The 18,785-nt window shown below is 36.2% G+C and overlaps 5 protein-coding genes across 21 annotated transcripts in view; 4 read left to right on the plus strand and 1 right to left on the minus strand.

Moving 5' to 3' along the window:
* SDG25 (SET domain protein 25) overlaps window positions 1-3,105 on the plus strand; it is a 9,347-nt gene extending 6,242 nt beyond the window's left edge. For 6 of the 12 annotated variants that reach the window (XM_011042791.1, XM_011042802.1, XM_011042801.1 and 3 more), the window contains 7 exons: window positions 169-222; window positions 315-466; window positions 552-598; window positions 687-740; window positions 1,158-1,305; window positions 1,460-1,686; window positions 1,830-3,050. In XM_011042791.1, the coding sequence (XP_011041093.1) occupies window positions 169-222; window positions 315-466; window positions 552-573 (228 nt within the window). In that variant the 3' untranslated portion in view covers window positions 574-598; window positions 687-740; window positions 1,158-1,305; window positions 1,460-1,686; window positions 1,830-3,050. Of the gene's footprint in view, window positions 1-168; window positions 223-314; window positions 467-551; window positions 599-686; window positions 741-1,144; window positions 1,306-1,459; window positions 1,687-1,829 lie in introns of all 12 variants that reach the window. The other 6 variants (XM_011042793.1, XM_011042792.1, XM_011042797.1 and 3 more) reach the window with 6 other exon arrangements.
* Window positions 3,106-6,852: 3,747 nt separating this feature from the next.
* Window positions 6,853-10,538, plus strand: LOC105137167 (uncharacterized protein At1g76660-like). Of its 5 annotated transcripts, XM_011042808.1 has the most exons (4): window positions 7,598-7,831; window positions 8,572-9,662; window positions 9,857-9,971; window positions 10,109-10,197. In XM_011042808.1, exons 1-3 carry the CDS (start codon window positions 7,749-7,751, stop codon window positions 9,946-9,948), a joined length of 1,266 nt encoding a protein of 421 aa, XP_011041110.1. In that variant the 5' UTR covers window positions 7,598-7,748; the 3' UTR covers window positions 9,949-9,971; window positions 10,109-10,197. The 5 variants fall into 5 exon arrangements, with proteins under 5 accessions (XP_011041106.1, XP_011041109.1, XP_011041108.1 ...); XM_011042804.1 differs by lacking the exons at window positions 7,598-7,831; window positions 9,857-9,971 and adding an exon at window positions 6,853-7,576 and having other exon boundaries at window positions 8,570-9,662; window positions 10,109-10,538; XM_011042807.1 differs by lacking the exons at window positions 7,598-7,831; window positions 9,857-9,971 and adding an exon at window positions 6,853-7,570 and having other exon boundaries at window positions 8,570-9,662; window positions 10,109-10,538.
* Window positions 10,539-11,760: 1,222 nt separating this feature from the next.
* On the plus strand, window positions 11,761-12,962 carry LOC105137168 (probable calcium-binding protein CML31). The gene has a single exon (XM_011042809.1). It carries the CDS (start codon window positions 12,238-12,240, stop codon window positions 12,823-12,825), a length of 588 nt encoding a protein of 195 aa, XP_011041111.1. The 5' UTR covers window positions 11,761-12,237; the 3' UTR covers window positions 12,826-12,962.
* Window positions 12,963-13,172: 210 nt separating this feature from the next.
* On the minus strand, window positions 13,173-15,753 carry LOC105137169 (UPF0047 protein C4A8.02c). Of its 2 annotated transcripts, none has more exons than XR_844503.1 (3): window positions 15,569-15,753; window positions 15,209-15,303; window positions 13,173-13,344 (listed from the first exon to the last, which is right to left on the minus strand). XR_844503.1 is itself a non-coding variant. In XM_011042810.1 (3 exons), the coding sequence occupies exons 1-3, from the start codon at window positions 15,650-15,652 to the stop codon at window positions 13,285-13,287; spliced, it is 279 nt and encodes a 92-aa protein (XP_011041112.1). In that variant the 5' UTR covers window positions 15,653-15,753; the 3' UTR covers window positions 13,173-13,284. The 2 variants fall into 2 exon arrangements, 1 of the variants encoding a protein (XP_011041112.1); XM_011042810.1 differs by having other exon boundaries at window positions 15,209-15,343.
* Window positions 15,754-15,899: 146 nt separating this feature from the next.
* On the plus strand, window positions 15,900-18,777 carry LOC105137170 (Calcineurin-like metallo-phosphoesterase superfamily protein). The gene is made up of 9 exons (XM_011042811.1): window positions 15,900-16,175; window positions 16,374-16,601; window positions 16,737-16,858; window positions 17,021-17,081; window positions 17,190-17,330; window positions 17,500-17,607; window positions 17,793-18,021; window positions 18,116-18,361; window positions 18,637-18,777. The coding sequence occupies exons 1-9, from the start codon at window positions 16,002-16,004 to the stop codon at window positions 18,717-18,719; spliced, it is 1,392 nt and encodes a 463-aa protein (XP_011041113.1). The 5' UTR covers window positions 15,900-16,001; the 3' UTR covers window positions 18,720-18,777.
* Window positions 18,778-18,785: the final 8 nt, after the last annotated feature.

The following is an 18,785-nucleotide window of genomic DNA, read 5'->3' on the forward strand; positions in this document are numbered from 1 at the left end:
TTCTCGGTTTTTCGGTTTTTTTGAACACCCCTAATTGTATGTAAACCACGAAGTTTATATTGGGATTGGAGGGCAACTATGACATGCTGTTACCACCATTGAATTTTCTTCTTTGATGCTTGTTATGAACTATGAGGGCAAATAAGTTATTTTTGTATAATTGTATAGGTTGATGCCACAAAGCGTGGTGGGATTGCAAGATTCATAAACCATTCTTGCGAGGTAGGTACATAAATTATTTTGCAGATGATTTCATTTACTAAAATTGTTGTTATTTATCGATTCTTATGATATGACTTGACCATCATATGTAGCCCAACTGCTACACCAAGGTTATAAGCGTTGAAAGTCAGAAAAAAATTTTCATCTATGCAAAACGCCATATAGCTGCTGGTGAAGAAATTACTTACAATTACAAATTTCCTCTGGAGGATAAAAAGATACCTTGCAACTGTGGTTCTAGGAAGTAAGATGCGACTATAACTTTGTTATCTTGTTTGTGTGTTCTTCAAGTTTGATCTTGCATTTAATTCAACATCTTTTTTGTTCAGGTGCCGGGGATCATTGAATTAGGAATTATCCTGTGATGCCAATTATTGTAAGCGCGGTTTTCATTATTGTTTGTTATGAGACAGAATTTTGTTCATTGCCTTGTGATGTCATATGATCTATGTAATATTTTGTAGGCTGTATTTTAGAGTTTTGTCTCACTTTGCATGGTTGACAGAATCAGTATATAGGTATGTTATCTTATTGATTTATCTTCAATGCATGTGTATAGTTTACTCAATTAAATTTGTTCAGTTTAGCTGCTGCATCTTTTTCCTCTTTCACCTCCTGCATCTGATTAAGATCTACTGTAGGATATAGCTGATGTGGCTATTATTATTATTATTATATTTTTTTTGTAATCCACATGACAGATAATTGCCCCATGGATGATCAGATGGTGTAAAATAAAAAATAGGACATAAAAGCAAATTTTATATTATTTGAAACGTAGGGGACAAATAATGGATTTGCAGTAATTTAAAACTGGAATGATTACTTAGTTTATGATTTTTTTTGCCCTTCAACTGGAATGAGGAAATTTTATTTAGCTATTTCATTTCATGTTTTAGCAACTGAGAATTTAGCAATTCAGTTTTTTCTTGTAGTTTGATGCTTTTGGAACAGCTGGGATTGTTTTCTTGAGATTTGAAACCCTTCACAAACTGTTGCTTGAAAGATTTATTTGGTGTTCTGATGAGATGAATGGGGGTGCAGACTAGCAGCAGAGAACATTAGCATGGTTTATCTTCCATTGTATGTTTCTAATTGCTGATCACTTCGTATATGAGTAATTTTATAGTACTCCTATAATTGACCACTTTACAATTTTTTCTTGGCTTCCTTTTCTGGTTAATGAACTAATTTTGAGATCAATAATAACTTGGAATGTTACATGTGATACCTGCAGTTTGTCTTGTGTGAGTTTAGCTTATAGATGTGAGGTTGATAAGTGAAAATTCATGAAGGAAATGTGAAAACAAGAAAATGTGTTGGCATTAAGGCACGATGGCATGTCCCCTGCTTCCAAAGCGCTATTTGAGGATGAAGTCTGGACTTTAGGACAAGCAAGGACTTTAGGACAAGCAACTGGATGTATGTGTACATTTCCCGATGGCTAAAGGAAAAAATAAAATGGTACCAAGGCATCTTGAGTTCAGTCGCTTTTATATCGTCAATTGACAACAAGAATTGGTTAATTTTGCCTCTTGGTTTATCTATTGAGAGGATGATGCTTTTTGTGCATTTCAATCATTGATTGAATTATTGTGTTGTTTCAGGCTGTGAATCGTCGGTATTGCTAAAAGCTGGATGGTGTGATTGTGGAGATCTTTCTATGTTGAATTCCCCCCCTACTAGTCGAAGATGAATGAGTGACCTGTGCGTTCTTGTAGATCTCTCTGCTGCAGATGAGTTTCTCCTCTTAGAAACACCAAATCAATAAATTGTTTCCGTACTTTACATTTCTGGAGTATCAATTTGTTGTACAGACATGCATTATTTTTTTTTTATTATTTCAATACAAGTGAAAATATAATATAGATGATGAATCTTGTGAATAAATTTAATTTTTTCTTCTATTGGTAACCTTAGTAGGTGATGACTGCTTCAACATGTTTTTTTTTTGCAAAATTAAATTAGAGAAACAGAAGAGTTTTTGGAGCTTGTGGTGCTTACGCCCATTGAACCAAATATTTGACTACAGGAGGGACCTGGTCATCAGTGGACTAGCTGTCAGTTGGTAAAAAAAATTTCAAGGGCATGGTTCTCAGCTTTGTTTCTGTCATTTCAATACTCATGAGCAGCCATTTTGAGGGCTGACATGAATCCTGCTGCATGATGGAACCAATTTTAAGTTTCTTTTTGCCATTTACTGAATCCTATCAGTCTTTGTGCCTTGACTAGCGAAGTTGTGAGATAAAAACTGACGCCACCCTAGCAGTCTAGCTTTTAGATTATAATTTCTAAATATTTCAAGTCACCGCCTTGATGAGAGTTCAATAATTTTACCAGGTAAACGGAACATCTAGGGTTGAAAGACGCTGAAACAAAGGGAACAATTGTTCAGGATTTATTGGTCACAATTTGAAGATGTGGTTAAAAGTGGCGATGCACCATAAAGAGATAAAATGGGAATGTCGATGACCAATGTCCCACGATAATTTGGTTGTTTAATATTGTAATTTGAGCCCTTGGTACTGGTACATGATAGTTTCATGCAACAGCTTTTCTTTGGTGTTGTGTGAGTGTTTGATCGTTCATCTTTTTCCTTGCATTTCTTTTTGGCTGCAGGAGTGCATCTGTTAGAGATTCACTGTAGCTGCTGGGGTGGGGCGGAGGTTTCCTTGTGCCCCCTGGTATGTGTCTGCTTCTCCTCTCCTATGTATAAAAGCTAACGCCAGTGGCCACCATGTTGGTTTGTGCAGTTATGGAAGTTACCAACCAATGGCAATTGCTAATTTGAAAAAAATTTATAAGATCATGGTCAAACTTCATGCATGTACATACATCTCTTATAATTAATAAGTGCAAGTGGCGAGAGCCGGGGTTCTTTAATTAAATTTTAGCCTAATTTAACTCAATCAAATCTCAAATCCAAACTAGGTTAGGCTTGACTAAAAGTTGTTTTTTTACTCATTTAATTTATTTATCATTTTCTAGCGGATAGCCAGACATTAGTTGATGGTTTTTTTTTTTAATTTTTTTGACACTTTGTAACCAAATCATTCGAGGAATTCACTTGATAACCATTACGATAAAATACTAAACCATGGAATTTAATTTAATTATATTTTTTGTGATACATTTTGAAATGAATTAAATTTGTAATCTTCATCATTTTTCCTTTAATTCAGAAATAGATCTTTTTGTCATTTTTTTTACAAGCACCTTATATTTTATATTAAAATATAGATATTTTAAAGAAGATATAAATGGATCTATTTCATATGATTTTTTTATTATATATATATATATATTTGATTAAAAAAATTCAATCAAATTAATCTTTTCATTGGAATGTTGAGAAAAAAAATTCTGGAAATATTTCAAAAAAAGTTTAAATAGATGAACATCAAATCACATTACTAAATAAAGAAGTTAATGATGAACATGATTTAATGTTAATAATTTATAAAGAACCATAATTTTTAGTTATAATAATTCAATGGATAAATAAGTTTTGACAATTGTATAAATAAGTTTGTGAAAATCATATAAATGTTAGTTTTAATGTTCATGCTTAACTTTAACTCCATAAAATACTATCAACACGTCTTTTTTACTAACTTTTCAATGAAAAATATTCCAATAAAATCAGAATGATCTATAAGCCACACAACCGCATCTTTATTGAACACTCTCCTGTATGTTTCTTTATTGCACATTTATGTTACCTTCTAAAAATAACGGATGCACCAGTGAATTTGGTTTGCTCTGTGGAGGTATTTTAGGAATTTTCTTGGTATTATTAACAATATGATCTCTTGCTCAGTTTTTTAGAATCCTAGTCACTCAGTAAACATAAAGAGATGATGGGTTTAGAACTTGGAAGAAGAGAAGGAAAGAGATAGTCGGGGGTTTTGAAAAGAAAAAAAATTGGTTTGTGTTGTTTAGGGTTTTTTTTTTAATATTGTTTTTATTTGTCAATTCCAAAGAGAAATAATGTGGCAAACCCGCTTATTTGCTTTTACGTGTTTTTTTTTAAATTGAATTCTATTTGGAATTCAAATCCATACCCAAAAACAAAAATTCAAAATACAAAAATTGATTTAACCCTTGAATTCAATCCCGGTTCACAATTAATAATTAGGTGATCTACAATTAATAATTAGGTGATCTAGTAGTTAGCGGAACAGGAGAATTGTATCACCACGACAGATGAAATTGGCCACTATTGTGACCAAGTTGAGGGGCTAATGTGGCTTCTTTTATTAGGAGACATTTTTTAAAGCTCAGAACATGTGACTTTCTTGCAGCACAAAATAAGTGGTTCAAACACATTTGGAAAGCCCAATATGCATGGTTTTTGATTTTCGTGTTGTATTGGTGTCATGTTAATAATGAATGCTAACAGTTATTGGCAACCAGGACACTCTTGTTCCAGGTCGCCACAGTCCATTGCTAGGATTAGTTCCAATGCGAGATCGAAAGGGTTGCATCAATACCATGGTTCGTTAGTGGATAGTCGTTTCCCTGAAAGCCTGAAAGGAGTACATGCGTTCGAACCTCCAGGGCAATGCTCTGGATTTGAGAAAAGGAGAGGTTGTAAAATACGTTAATCTGTTCCGTCATCTAGAGTACGGTTTTCCTCGCACATCGTTTGCTGCCCATTTTAATAGCACAAGAGTAACTCCGCCTGTGTTGTTTCATAGTATGTCATTGCACATCACAGCCGGTCCCAAGCCCGGACAAAGGAGGAGGGTGTGGTTAATAGATTATGAACCTGGCAACAAAAACATATGCATGCTTCTCACTAGCCTTAAAACTTGAATCATGGTTCAATTGGACTTTAAAAGATGTGTTAAAACATAAAATGACTTGGCAAATGAACAAATCTGTTAGGAACAATGTCGGCAAAGCTAACAATTTTAATAAATCATCGTAAGTTAGTGTTTCTAGGCTTTATTCATATATGAATTAAGATAACATTTGGTTATTATTTTTGGTTAAAGAGACAGGGAAACATAAAATAACTTTGTTTTGACGATTTTGAGGGAGTTAAAAAGTACTGGAGGCATGTATGATTTTGTTTTTTGTTATTTTAAAGTAACTAAAGTTTATTTTGAGATTCCATCAAGTGTGTTTTGGTAGTTTCTAAACTACCCAAAAAACATGGTATTGATTTCACAAGTTGGATCAAAACGCCTAAAAATGCTTTATGGGTTTGTTTCTTTAACTCTTCTTCCGGTGGCTTGAGATAGAGAATTGGAGGGGTTGAATTAATTTCCCTTTATTGGAGTTGGGGACTTGAGAAAACTGGAAGTCTGGAAGGGTTCAACTTTTGTGTGATTAGGGGTTTGTTTCGTAGTCTTGGAAGATCGTAGCGTTTTGCAAGTGATTGCCACGGTGATGATAGTTGTGCAAATCTGGTCTTTTAACTATTTTTATTGTTTTAAGCAATTATGGTTTTTAAGTTGAGATGTCCTACCCTTTCTTGTAATTCATCGTTGTAGTGGGAATTTCGAGAAGCTTGTGCTATTGCTGAGGCCACAATCCACAATATAAGAGAAGGAATAACTATAGAACAAGCCAACGATTGTTAAAGCAGAAACCTTTTTGTGGCCCACAGATCTACTGGTAATAAAGGAATGTTGTGAGTTGAGAGAGAAGAAACAATTGGGGTGATATATAATCTGCATGTTTCTGTGTTTTTAGACCCATACTATGCAAGTTTTTGACACAGGTAAGTAGTGCTCATTGATTTTGTTTTGTTTTTGAAGGAATGCATGAGTGAGTGGTTAAAAAAGGATTAGTAGATATGTCTGTTGGCTTGTAAAAAGCTAAGCTTAATTCAAACTGAAGATGGTGTTCGGTTTTGGTTTCAGATGAGAATCGTAAGCAAATGCAATGCCAAGGGAGAGACCCAACACCCAAGTCTGGGCCAAATGGAAAAGAGAGTGGGGCTGGGCCTGGGGGAGGTAAAAAGCAAAACATGCAAGCACGGGATATTGGTCCCATGCGAGGTGTGCCCATATCCATGAACCCCACATCCATAAGCATTACCATACCACCTCTTTTTACGCTCATTATTTTATTTTACCTGCATTTAACTCTTACTCCCCTTAGGCCTTAGCTCTTTCTTTATTATCTTTTTTTTTTTTTTTTATATATATTTCCTGGTTTCTTTTCTTTTAAACCTCTATTCCCTCAAATAAGAGGTAAAAAATGCCGATCGTCTCTTTTTAAGGATAGCGCTGAGGCGCCTCCACTGGGACGGCGTTCTTTTCATTTATTTTGTGTAAAAAAAGAGAGAGTAAAAATAGTTCTTGTGTCGTAAAAAATAACAATGATAGTGATACTCACGTCTATTTTTTTTTCTTTTATTATTGTTGTTATAAAAAATAGAGGAAGAGCAAAGACGAAAAGCATATTACAACTTACAAGCATTCATCAACAAAAGAAAAGCATGCTACAAGTCTATGGTGAGGGGTGAGGGAAAAGTGAGTTTGGTGTTCCTCCCTTGTTAAAATCAGCAGAACAGCATCTCTCCTCAATCACTTCAATCCTTTTCGCTTTCTTTTCTTTTGTCTTGCCTTGTCTTTCCCTTTATTATTTTTATCTTACTAAAGAGCAAAACAAAAAGAAAAAGAAAAAGAAAAAACAAAATCTTTTTGATAATTAAATAAAGGAATGCTAGATTATTAGTAATTTTGTAGTACTTTCATTTTATTTTTTTCAGTTCTCTCTCTCTCTTCTTTCCTTCCTTATCTCTTTGGTCCTCCTTCTTTACACGTTTTTTTTTTTTCGAGTGTGAGTACTATAGATAGAAATCTCTGGGTTGAGGGTAAAATCTAGAGGGTGTCAGCATCTAGGTTTTGGCGGCGGCGGCTGTTGGTGGCAGTAGTAATGGTATTGATGGTAATAGTGTGTTGAAGGTAGGAAAGAAAGGAGAAAGAAATGTTGTTTAATAGTAGTATTTGATTGAAAATTGATCAAAATCTAATACATATAAACTACGTAGTATATAATATAGTATGGTACAGTAGAGTACAGAGAGGAAATATGAAATGTGTGCGAGAGAGAGAGAGAGAAAGAGACAGAGAAAGTGATATTTATTTGATAGGGTGAAGTGAAGTCAGCTATCTTTCTTTTTTCTAAATCCACGGCCAATATTAGTAATAGTAACTTGAAGAAGAAGAAGAAGAAGAAGAAGAAGAAGAAAGAGTGTGTGTAGTGTGTAGAGTTGAGAGTTGAAGTCAAAGGTGCAACTAGTAGTGGTGGTGGGTGGGTGGGTAATCTATCAGACTCGGTTATGGGGTCGGAGCAGAATAGATTCCCTCAGCAGCAACAGCAGCAGGAACAACAGGTACGTCTTTCTTTTTCTTTCTTTCAATTTCCAGTAGATCTGGATCTGATGCCTCTATACCATCTTTCTCATAAATGCCCTTTGCCTTTCTTTTTGTTTCAATCTTCTTTTTCCTTCATTCCTTCCCTCAGATGAATAGATAGATCTGTAATCTTATTTTATTTGTTACTCAATGCTTATCGTCTTCTTAATCATCGAGCAAATGAAATTTTGCAAATCATGTGTATCGAATGAAAAAAAGAGCACAGATCTGATTATAAGGACCATCTTTATCTACTAATTGTTTTCATTATTGTATTTCCAGATCAAACAAAACAACACATGCTATCACTATATCACTAACGCATCGGATAGCCTTCCTTTCTCTCGGATTATTTCGTGTAATTACCCTCAGAAACCATGCATGATTAATTTATTATGTTCTATATATACACACACCAAGTTTCTCCATTTGACATTGTGGTGCGTGCGGTTGGAGATGCTACTCCACTTCAATTTTTTTTTTTTTTTGGTTTTCATTGCTTGAACATGCGTTTCATCTCAAATTATGGAATAAACTTGTATTTGAAAAAGGCTACAATTTGTAACTTTTCTTAAACCCACCTTTTTTTCTCTTCAAATTACAACCGCAAAAGCTATCACATTGCCAAACACAAATTGCTGGTCACTTTGATGAAACTGTAGTACCAAGTTGTGATGAAGCTCTTTTTTCCGCATCTTTTAATTTTCTGGGTAATAATGTATAATAGAATTGGATCAATTAGAAAAATATATCTTTTGATTTTTTATTTTATTTTTCATTTAGTGATGTGATAAATACTATTCATGTATGTATGTGTGTGTATAAGGTGATTCTATATCTATTTCATTTGAATGTTCGTTTTTAAATTACTCGCTAAACAAGCTCTTGATTTCTAGCATTTGGATTTGATTTTCATTTTTCACATTTGCAATTTGCCATCTAGTTATAATTTGTCTTGACTATATATTTAGCAGAGCAAGAGATGGGGAAAATGCTGGGGGGCATTGTCTTGTTTCAGTGTGCAGAAAGGTGGAAAGCGCATTATGCCTGCATCTCGTATTCCTGAGGGCAATGCATCAGCAACCCAGCCAAATGGACCTCAACCTGTTGGCCTAACCAATCAAGCTACAGCGCTAGCTCCGTCACTTCTAGCTCCCCCATCTTCACCAGCCTCATTTACAAATTCTGCTCTCCCATCAACTGCTCAGTCTCCTAGCTGCTTCCTTTCTGCTAATTCACCTGGGGGTCCTTCATCCACAATGTTTGCCACTGGCCCTTATGCTCATGAAACCCAACTGGTTTCTCCTCCTGTCTTCTCAACCTTCACAACAGAGCCATCTTCTGCTCCTCTTACACCCCCACCAGAGCTGGCTCACTTAACTACACCCTCTTCCCCAGATGTTCCTTTTGCTCAATTCCTTACATCATCTAGGGATCTCAAAAGTGCTGAAAAGAACAATTACATTGTTGCATCTGATCTTCAAGCAACATATTCACTCTATCCTGGAAGTCCTGCAAGCAGTCTCAGATCACCAGTTTCTAGGACTTCAGGTGACTGTTTGTCAGCATCTTTTCCCGAACGAGATTTCCCCACTCACTGGGATCCGTCAGTTTCTCCCCAAAATGGAAAATATTCAAGGAATGGATCTGGCAGGCATTTTGGGCCCGAGACTGCCGGTGCCTCCATGGTGTCGCAAGATTCAAATTTCTTCTGTCCTGCTACATTTGCACAATTCTACCTGGACCATAACCCCCCATTTCCTAATACTGGTGGGAGATTAAGTGTTTCCAAGGATTCGGACGCTTATCCTGCTAGTGGAAATGGACACCAGAACAGGCATAATAAAAGTACCAAGCAAGATGCTGAAGAATTAGAAGCTTACAGAGCATCCTTTGGGTTCAGTGCTGATGAGATTATCACTACTCCTCAATATGTAGAGATTTCTGATGTAACGGAGGACTCATTTAGCATGACTCCTTTTACTTCAACCAAACCTACAATGGAAGAAAGTGTGGAAGCCTCGTCTCCAGATGAGGGCCAAAAAGCACATGCAAACTATGAAGGTGAATTCTCTAACTTTGTTTCTTGTTCTGAAAATCATGAAAAGAGAGAAAAAATTGAAATCTCAGAACAGTGGCATTGAAATGTAACTCGACCTAAGTTCCCAAGTATCTTTTTATCTATGTTTTCTCAACAATCAACTATTTGATTATGCTTTTCCGATTTGCTGTTCGATGTTCTAAACTTTAAAATGTAGTGGGGAAAGCTCCTGTTAGAAAGATCTGTCTTTTCGGGTGGATAAGAAAGGGAGCATGGCAAGGGATATTCTCGATGATATTGGAATGTTAACGCCAAGGCTTTTGTTCCCTCATGTCTGTGAATAGAGCACCTTCCATCTCCTCACATGTCTCTGTGCTTTTGTTTGCAACTATAATGCTGTGACCATGTACAAAACATCCATTTTTTTAAGATGTACTCTCATAGTCATCCTTTGTTGTATTTAACTCAGATCCTAAATCAAGACGGCAACCTGGGAACATATCTGGATCAAGAACACCCGGCAACCATGTTGTGACTGATGATGACATATTCTCAAAGATGGCATCATCGAAAATTAGCAGGAAATATCATTTGGGATTATCGACCTCTGATGCAGAAATTGACTACAGAAGGGGAAGAAGCTTAAGAGAAGGCAAGGGAGATTTTGCATGGCATGATTAGAGTAGAAAAAAGCAAGCTGCCATTTGTTTTCCATGTGTATTAAATTGAAGGTTTCTTTGTCATACTCCTCTGTTTGCGTTCCTGTGACAGGTGGCATGATCTAACCTGTGATCTAACCTGTTCTGTCTTTCCTGCTGCTCTTTCAGGTGTGTGGCCTGGTATCTCTGATTGATGAGTGTATTGCTTTTGTTCCTAAAATTCCACTTCTCTATAAGTTAGTTATATTTATGTATATATTTATATATATATATATGCCTGATTATGTACACTTAAGTGGTGAAAATGCAAATTTTCATCTCGAGTGAGCTTCGATATCACGTCTTCTGGAAAATCAGTTGAGCAATAGCAACCTTCTTGTGGATATCTTCACATATCATGTGTAGAAGAGATCTGTGCGTATCGCATGATTAGCTTTTTAGTCGATTATATGGAAAACGACGTATCAATCAGCGATACCTGATTATACACGAGGGTGGTGGCAGTGGGTTTCCGGCGGCACAATCTTGGTATCTTTTTTTTTTTCTTTTTGAATTTTTAATAAAAACAAGGGCCTAGGTAAGTGAATTATATTTTTTTAATCCAAAAACTTTGCCTTTACTTGGCAAAGAAAGGAAAAGGCTTGAGTCCTTCCATCTCCTTTCTCTGTGCTAATAATGTTAACAAACAAGCCGCGCATATCAGCCCCAAGCACCAGAAACCCAGCCCCTGCTTATCAATGTTCGAGCACCGCGCGTGCTAATTGTTATCATGGAAAAGAGCCATCAACATGACAGGAGGAAGAAGAGGATTTGTTGGGGATTTATTTTTTATATGGATTTTGTTTCGAATATTGCAGCAATGAATTGAATTGCGGACCCTAAACCCCAGATTGTAGCAATCTATTAACCAACTAATTTTATGAAAGAAAAAAAAAAGAAAAAGAAAAAAGAACATGAACTTATAATTTCACCCATAACTACCAGAGATCTGTTGAGGAAATTAGGAGTGACGAGCGAGGAGTTTTGCAAAGGCAATGCGTGACGAAATGAAGACCCCCCCAACTTTGACCATGACTACACACCTGACGGTGACCGACAGCATACTATTGGCCATTACTACCACTGGATTTGTTCCATATTTTTTTTTTTAGATTAACGTGGGTGTCCGGGCCAGCTTGCGTGCACCACGACTAATCCCACGGGCCCTGAAGTTAACGACCATGTAAGCCTCCAGTGGCCATCATATGAGCAACCAAGGACTCGAACCTGAGACCAGAGAGGGAACAAACCCCTTAATCCCAAGTCCTTACCACTTGGCCACATGGTTATTCCATATTTTCCTTGCTTGCTAATGGCCATCATGCTCCACAAGCTTATTAAATAAAAGTAAAAAGCAACACGTGTCAAATAACCTTGCTTGCTAAAAGTAAAAAGCAACACGTGTCAAATAATCAGGATCCAAGCCCGTCCAGTCCTATTAGATATTTTTCCTAATAGAAAATTCCAGAAATTCCCAGAACTTGGAAAATGGAGGAAATAGAAGTCAAGAAGAAGGAAGGTTCCGCCACGCGCTGCGTTGCCGCCCCTGGAACTTCACCTATTTAAGAGCCAGCCATATTTTATTGCCCAACAAAAACCGTGTGCTCTCTCTCTCTCTCTCTAATCCATTCCAGTCTTTCCGCCACGTCTGACACCCGATTGCCGACCAGATCAGGCCATGACTATCCTCAAGAAACCAAACTGATATATAGCCATCACCGCTTTCTTTCAGAAAACCCAATACAAACAACAATTTCTCTCTTTTCTAGCTATCTAATTCCATCTCCTTTTTCTTCCTCTACAACTTATACTCGAGTACGCACTCACGTGCTAGTAGTTAATTAGTTGAAACCTCAAACTACCTTTCTGAATATCTCTATATATTTACCTGTCTGTTATCATGAAGTCACATTCAGTTTCATCTTCACCTTCACCTTCCGGCAATTCATCTCCTCTTGCAAGATTACGGCGTAAACTATCTCCACGGAAACCCGACAATAACCACCCTGTTTCTCTTCCAGCTCCCAAAAACGTTAATAACTCGACTAGTGCTATTAATGTAATTGGAAACAACCAGCTCCAAAGGGTCTTCAATTACTTTGACGAAGATGGAGATGGAAAGATATCTCCTGCTGAGTTGCGGAGCTGTATTACTACTGTTGGAGGTCAGCTTTCCATCGAGGAAGCTGAGGCCGCCGTCAGCTTCTCTGATATGGATGGAGATGGGTTGTTGGGATTCCAGGATTTCCAATGCTTGATGGCAGGGAGTGCTTCAAAGGAGGAGGAGACAGAAGCGCTTAGACAGGCTTTTGAAAAGTACGAAACTGAGCCTGGCTCAGGCTGCATCACTCCTACCAGCCTGAAGAGGATGTTGAGTCGACTGGGGGAGTCTAGGTCCATCAACGACTGCAAGGCTATGATTCGTACCTTTGACCTTAATGGAGACGGTGTCCTTAGCTTCCACGAGTTTTCTGTCATGATGCGCTAGCCCAATATTCTCATCCATGCCCTGCCCTTATATACACATTCAATTCGTTTGTTCTCGTTGAAGTGCTTAATTGTTCATTCTTTTTGTGTACACACATATTTGAATTTTATGAACTTTAAGTTCGTTTGGGAGATCAATATCTGCATTTATTCCTCGCAATCTTATTGCCTGCTAAACTTAGAAATCATTTGCCACCCAATATCACCTGAAAATGATGAAGTACTAGCTTAACAGAGAACGAAAATTTCAGCTGCTCACTTATTTTCCACCCACTTTTCACTTGGCCCCGCTGTGAAGGGCTCATCTCATAAAGCATTGCCATCGTAATAGAAAGCAAACCACAAGAATAGAAACATGGTAAATAGAAATGAAATTAGAATAAAAATAGCACTACTTTTTGCAATCCCTCGAGTGGGAGGAAAGAAACCAAAATGAGAAGATGATTCATTGCGTTTAAAATTAAGAGTGAAACAGAGGACAACTGACCTTCGATGGTCTGCTTCCAAGGGCAGATCTTCCCTGAAAACATAAACACGTGTATGATATTATGAAATATACTAAAAGAGTGACGTGTTATTATTTTTTACATAGATACAAAGTACTATAAATTAAAATAATATAATAATAATTTTATTTTTAATACAAAATATTATAAAAACAGAAAAAGAAGGATATAATTGTCTTTTTATTAAAATATATTTGACATTGAACAAATAATTAAAAAGAAAATAATCAACACAAGTTTTGTGAGGCTAAAAAACATGAGGAGTAGGCACCTGATAAGAGCATTTCCCATACAAGGGCACTCGATGCTTGAATATTGGTAAAAAACCCGACTAGCTATGGCAACTCTAAAACCACGTGGCGTTGGAGAAAGTCCGAGCGCCACCTGGTGCTAAAGCAATCTAATATTCTGGGTAAACCCTAGCGCTTGATTGGCTATAACAACTCCATTGTTATATGATACTCAGGTCCAGACTCGTTTGCGCATGACCACATATATGTTTATATAACAATGTGTTATAAATATTTTTTTTTATAATTTAAAGTGTTTATATAAAAAATAATATTATTTTTACTATAAATATTATTATTTTTATTATAACTCGAAGTATTAATATAAAAAATATTATTATTTGTGTTGTAATCATCCTTGAAATTCTTCATTTAATTATTTATGTTATAAATATAATTATTTTTACTATAATTAATTAATAGTATGAATATTCAAAATATGTTATAAATATTATTTTTTATTATAATTAATATTATTAATAAAATAATTTATAAATTTAAAAAAATTAATATTTAAAAAACTATTATTTGTGTTATAATTATTTTTATTTTAATTATGATTAAAAGTAGTAATATTACAAATATCAGTACTATTTTTATTTTTATTATGATTAAGAATATTCATTTTACAATCACCGAGTGAATGTGAACATGTATAAGTCCAAACTCAAGTTAGGTACGAACACATTCACGCTTAATTTTAAAATAAACGTGAAGGATCCACGCTCACTTTCAAATTAGATTATAATTAAAAGTAGTAATATTACAAATATCAATACTATTTTTATTTTTATTATGGTTATGATTAAGAATATTTATTTTACAATCACCGAGTGAATGTGGACACGTATAAGTCCAAACTCAAGTTAGGTATGGACACATTCACGCTCAATCTTAAAATAAGTGTGAAGGATCCACGCTCACTTTCAAATTAGGTTTTGATGTGTGCATGCCCGTCTATATGTGTTAATATAATAATGTATGTTATAAATATTATTTTTTTACTTATAACTCAAAGTATTCAGATTAAAAATAAAATTATTTATATTATAAATATTATTATAACTAAAAATATTGTCTTTCTTGAAATTCTTGATATAATTATTTATGTTATAAATATTATTATTTTTATTATAATTAATATTATTAATAAAATAATTAATAATTTTGAAAAAAAAATTATTATTAATATTAAAAAAATTATTTTTTATATTATAAATTTGATTTATAGAGGAGAAGTGAAAGATTCTCTCTTCTAGAAGATGATTTCTACAGTTTTATCAACTGTTTTGATAAACTTAAATTCCGTGGATTGTATAAAAAGAGAGTTTTGATGCAGTTTTTTATAATTGATAATCTAAAAAGAAAAAAGTAACTTTTGTAAGTTCTCTTTATTACGGAACATGAGTACAAGTAATTCTTCTATTAGTATTAACAATGATGAGAAAAACATTATTAATAACAAAAAATACTCAATTAAAGGTATGATTTTGGACTCGATATTGAGTACTATCTAAAAAGGAAAACAGGAAGCAAATACACAACCTAAATAATAAACGTAAGAAACAAGGTGGGTTTTTGTTTTTACCTCGGGAACAATTTTGTAGAGGAAAGTCTCCGTGTCGTCTCGAACATCAGAGTCGTAATTCTCCTTGATAGTGAGAGAGGCGCTTGCGTGATGCACTGAGATGATATAAATATATGTAAACATATATAATTCAATCTACATTCATCAATTCAATCAATCATAAAATAAAACAGAGAGAGAGAGAGAGAGGCGAGGAGAAATTTTGATTCACTTGCAAAATAGATGAGCAAGGCCGCACTTGAATTCTGACAAGTCACTCCCAATTTCATTCAATATCTACACGAAGCATAGATTTGTGAATATATTCTTGCTAATAAACTACTCCCAAGTAAAATTTCGATACAAAGAAAAAAAGAAAAACTTTGGAGTAATAAGATGACAGCCACGGCGGTGTGGGGGTAGAGTACTAGTCTTCTGAGCCCGCCTGGGAGCAGCGGCAGCCATGGAATCGGTGAAGGGAGCCTTTGCTGTGTAGACGGAGTTGACAGGGAGCAGTGGAGGAGTAGGCGAGGAGGAGAAAAGCGTGGAAGAAGTGTGGAGGGCGTGATTTGTTGAAGAACAAGAAAGAAGGCCCACAAATTTAGTTGTTGGTGGATATTAGAAGAAGCCCAAGCGTACAAAATTAATTTTATGGAAAGGTTTAACGGGCTCGTTATTCCATTCACAGGCCCCGTTTCTGTGGCTGCCCTTCTCCCTGTCGTCGACGTTTTCCAATATGTCTACTCTACGGTGCTTTAATCTATAGTATCTTTTATTAATACAACAGTACTACTAATAGTAGTAGGAGTAATAAATGGGCAAGAGGAGTCGGTGGTTGTGGTGGATGGTGGTGGCTGTAGGTGTAGTAGGAGTGGTGGCGACAGGCACAAACAGCGGCGCAGGGGAAGGGGAAGGAAAAGGGAAAGTGTTAGAGCCTCTCGTAACCAGAATTGCCTTTGGATCCTGCGCCAACCAAAGCGCTCCTCAGGTAATCGTAATCTCCAATTTCATATTTTGCTTTTCCTTACTCATCATCAGTCGACACTTCCCTTCACATCACCTATAGATAGCTCACTCAATGTTTCCTCTTACTCCTCTCTCACCCACGGCTGAATATTACTTACACACACACATATATTCACTCCTCGTCAATCAATCAATGATATTATTGTTATGCAATTGGCAGCCCATTTGGAATGCCATAATTGACTTTGATCCCCAAGTTTTTATTTGGCTGGGAGACAATGTTTATGGAGACACTAAACGTCCTTCTAAGTTATTTGGAAAGGAAAGGACTTTTGGGCCTTGGAAGAATGCTCCTAGGTTTATCCCTTCCTCCCCAAAGGAATTGGAGTCCAGATACCAGAAAGCTAAAAGTAATCCTGGTTATTCTCGTCTTCGACACACTACTCAGGTACCACCTACCTGCTACTTTCCTTATACCTCACCTCACCTTATTTAATACGATCAATCTTCACTCTTCTTATAGTAATAATTACAATAGTAACAAGTGATCCCTCTCTTCACACTTGTCTTACCAATATTGCAGGTTATTGGTACCTGGGATGACCATGACTATGGATTAAATGATGCTGGAAAAGAGTTTGGTGGTAAAATCACTAACCAAAAGCTTCTCCTCGATTTCTTAGACGAGCCTCAAGACAGTCCTCGGTGATTAAGTCTTTTCCTTCAAAATTCCTTATCCTTTCCATTTGTTTTCACTTATATCAAGTTATGAAAAACTTGATCATGCTGCGAGTTTGTAAATTATAAGCACCCTACAATGCTTAGATGACCAATTTAATCATTGTTTCTACGTTATTATATTTATAGGCGCCAGCAGGAGGGTGTGTATACTTCATATATGTTTGGCCCGGTGGGCAGACAAATCAAGGTGCAAAAGAGAATGCCGTCACATACTTCCTTAGTCCTCTTAGATATGCAGCTCAATTGTGATTTTCCTGGGGACGAACTCATATCCTTACTGGCCATTTTTCTTTAGGTCATCCTTTTAGACACGAGGTACCACAGAGATCCTTTGCGCAGCGATGGGAGTGTCCTGGGAAGTTCTCAGTGGACATGGTTAGAAAAGGAGTTGAACGGACCAAAATCAGCCATTACCATCATTGGGTCTTCAGTGCAGGTATTGTAGGGTTTTTACTGTCTAAAAATTATCAGATTTGCGATTGAATAGTTCTATATCCATGCACAAGGAAGCATTGATGCAAGCACCCATGCAAGCAAGCTTGTAGAGACATATTTTGTCTGTTATTCGCTGTTAATCCTGCAATCTCCTTTCCCCCATAATTCAGGTTATATCAAATCTTTCAGCAACCACTCGCCCATTGTTTTCTTTGGAGTCCTGGGGACGTTTCCCAAAGGAAAGGAATCGTCTTTTCAAATTGATAGCAGATACTAAGGTAATAGCCTTTAATTATCGCCGCAATGCATATCCCTGAGGAAATGAACTGCTTTCAGTAGCACTAATGATCTCGAGTGTATTAATACAAGCTGGTGCGGAGCATTTGATTTTATATTCCAGAGAGTAATAAATGCCTATTATCTGTGCGCATTGCATGTTTACCATTACCGCGTTCCTGTGCAGAGAGAAGGCATCTTCTTCATCAGTGGAGATGTTCATTTTGGAGAAATTTCTAGATATGACTGTGCTACTGGATATCCACTATATGATGTAACTGCAAGTGGGCTTACACAAGCTGTTGAGAAAGCGGTCCCACATGTATTTAGTTTGTTAGTGAGATTTGTGGCATGGCTGACACCAACGACAATGAGAGTGATCAGCAAAAATTGCAGATTCAGGTCATGCACGTATGGTAAGGAATGGCTTTTTCAGGTTTCTTTTATGACAATGCTTCTGGTTCTGTTTTTAAAGCGTTTCTTGGTATATCAACTGTAAATTTCTTTTAGGTCAGCCAAATTTTGGAGCAATTGAAATTGACTGGAGCACAACTCCAGTAACCTTGAAACTTGAGGTCAGGGACATCGTAGGGTACCCTGTCACTGGTGTAAAATTTCCATTAGTGGAATTGCAATCACGTGGCTTAGTGGCATCAGTTAAAGCAGGGGAACATCGAAGGCATTGCTCCCTTGAAGTTAATCTGCCATGGATGATCAAATATCGCCTGGCAATTTTATTCTACTGTTCTGTATCTGGTATGCTATCTCTCATGCTAGCAGCATCGATATCCTCTTCATCTCATATGAATTTTTCTCATTGGTTGAAATTGTTTGCCCGCATGCCATTTCATGTTGAGTTGTTCTAATGGGGTTTGAGCCTGTATTCCATGTTGAGTTATTTTAGTTGGATTAATGGATAGCCAACTTTTTCAATCTTTTTGCTGGCAATATACAAAAACGAAGTGGAGTATTCGTTTATATTATCTTCTTGCGCCCCGTTTTATTAATTATTATACTATTGTTTGTTGCAGCTTTGCTTCTTGCTATGAGTGGGCTGGCTTATGCAGCCACATTAGCATTCAGACTGCTCCTCCACAAATGCAAGCTAGATTGAATACGCCTTAGTGGAGACGATAAGATTTTAGGATACAGGTTCTTGCTCAACTTGTAAACTCAATGT

Source organism: Populus euphratica, unplaced genomic scaffold (genome assembly GCF_000495115.2).
Source record: "Populus euphratica unplaced genomic scaffold, PopEup_1.0 scaffold65.1, whole genome shotgun sequence".
Classification (NCBI taxonomy): Eukaryota; Viridiplantae; Streptophyta; class Magnoliopsida; order Malpighiales; family Salicaceae; genus Populus; species Populus euphratica.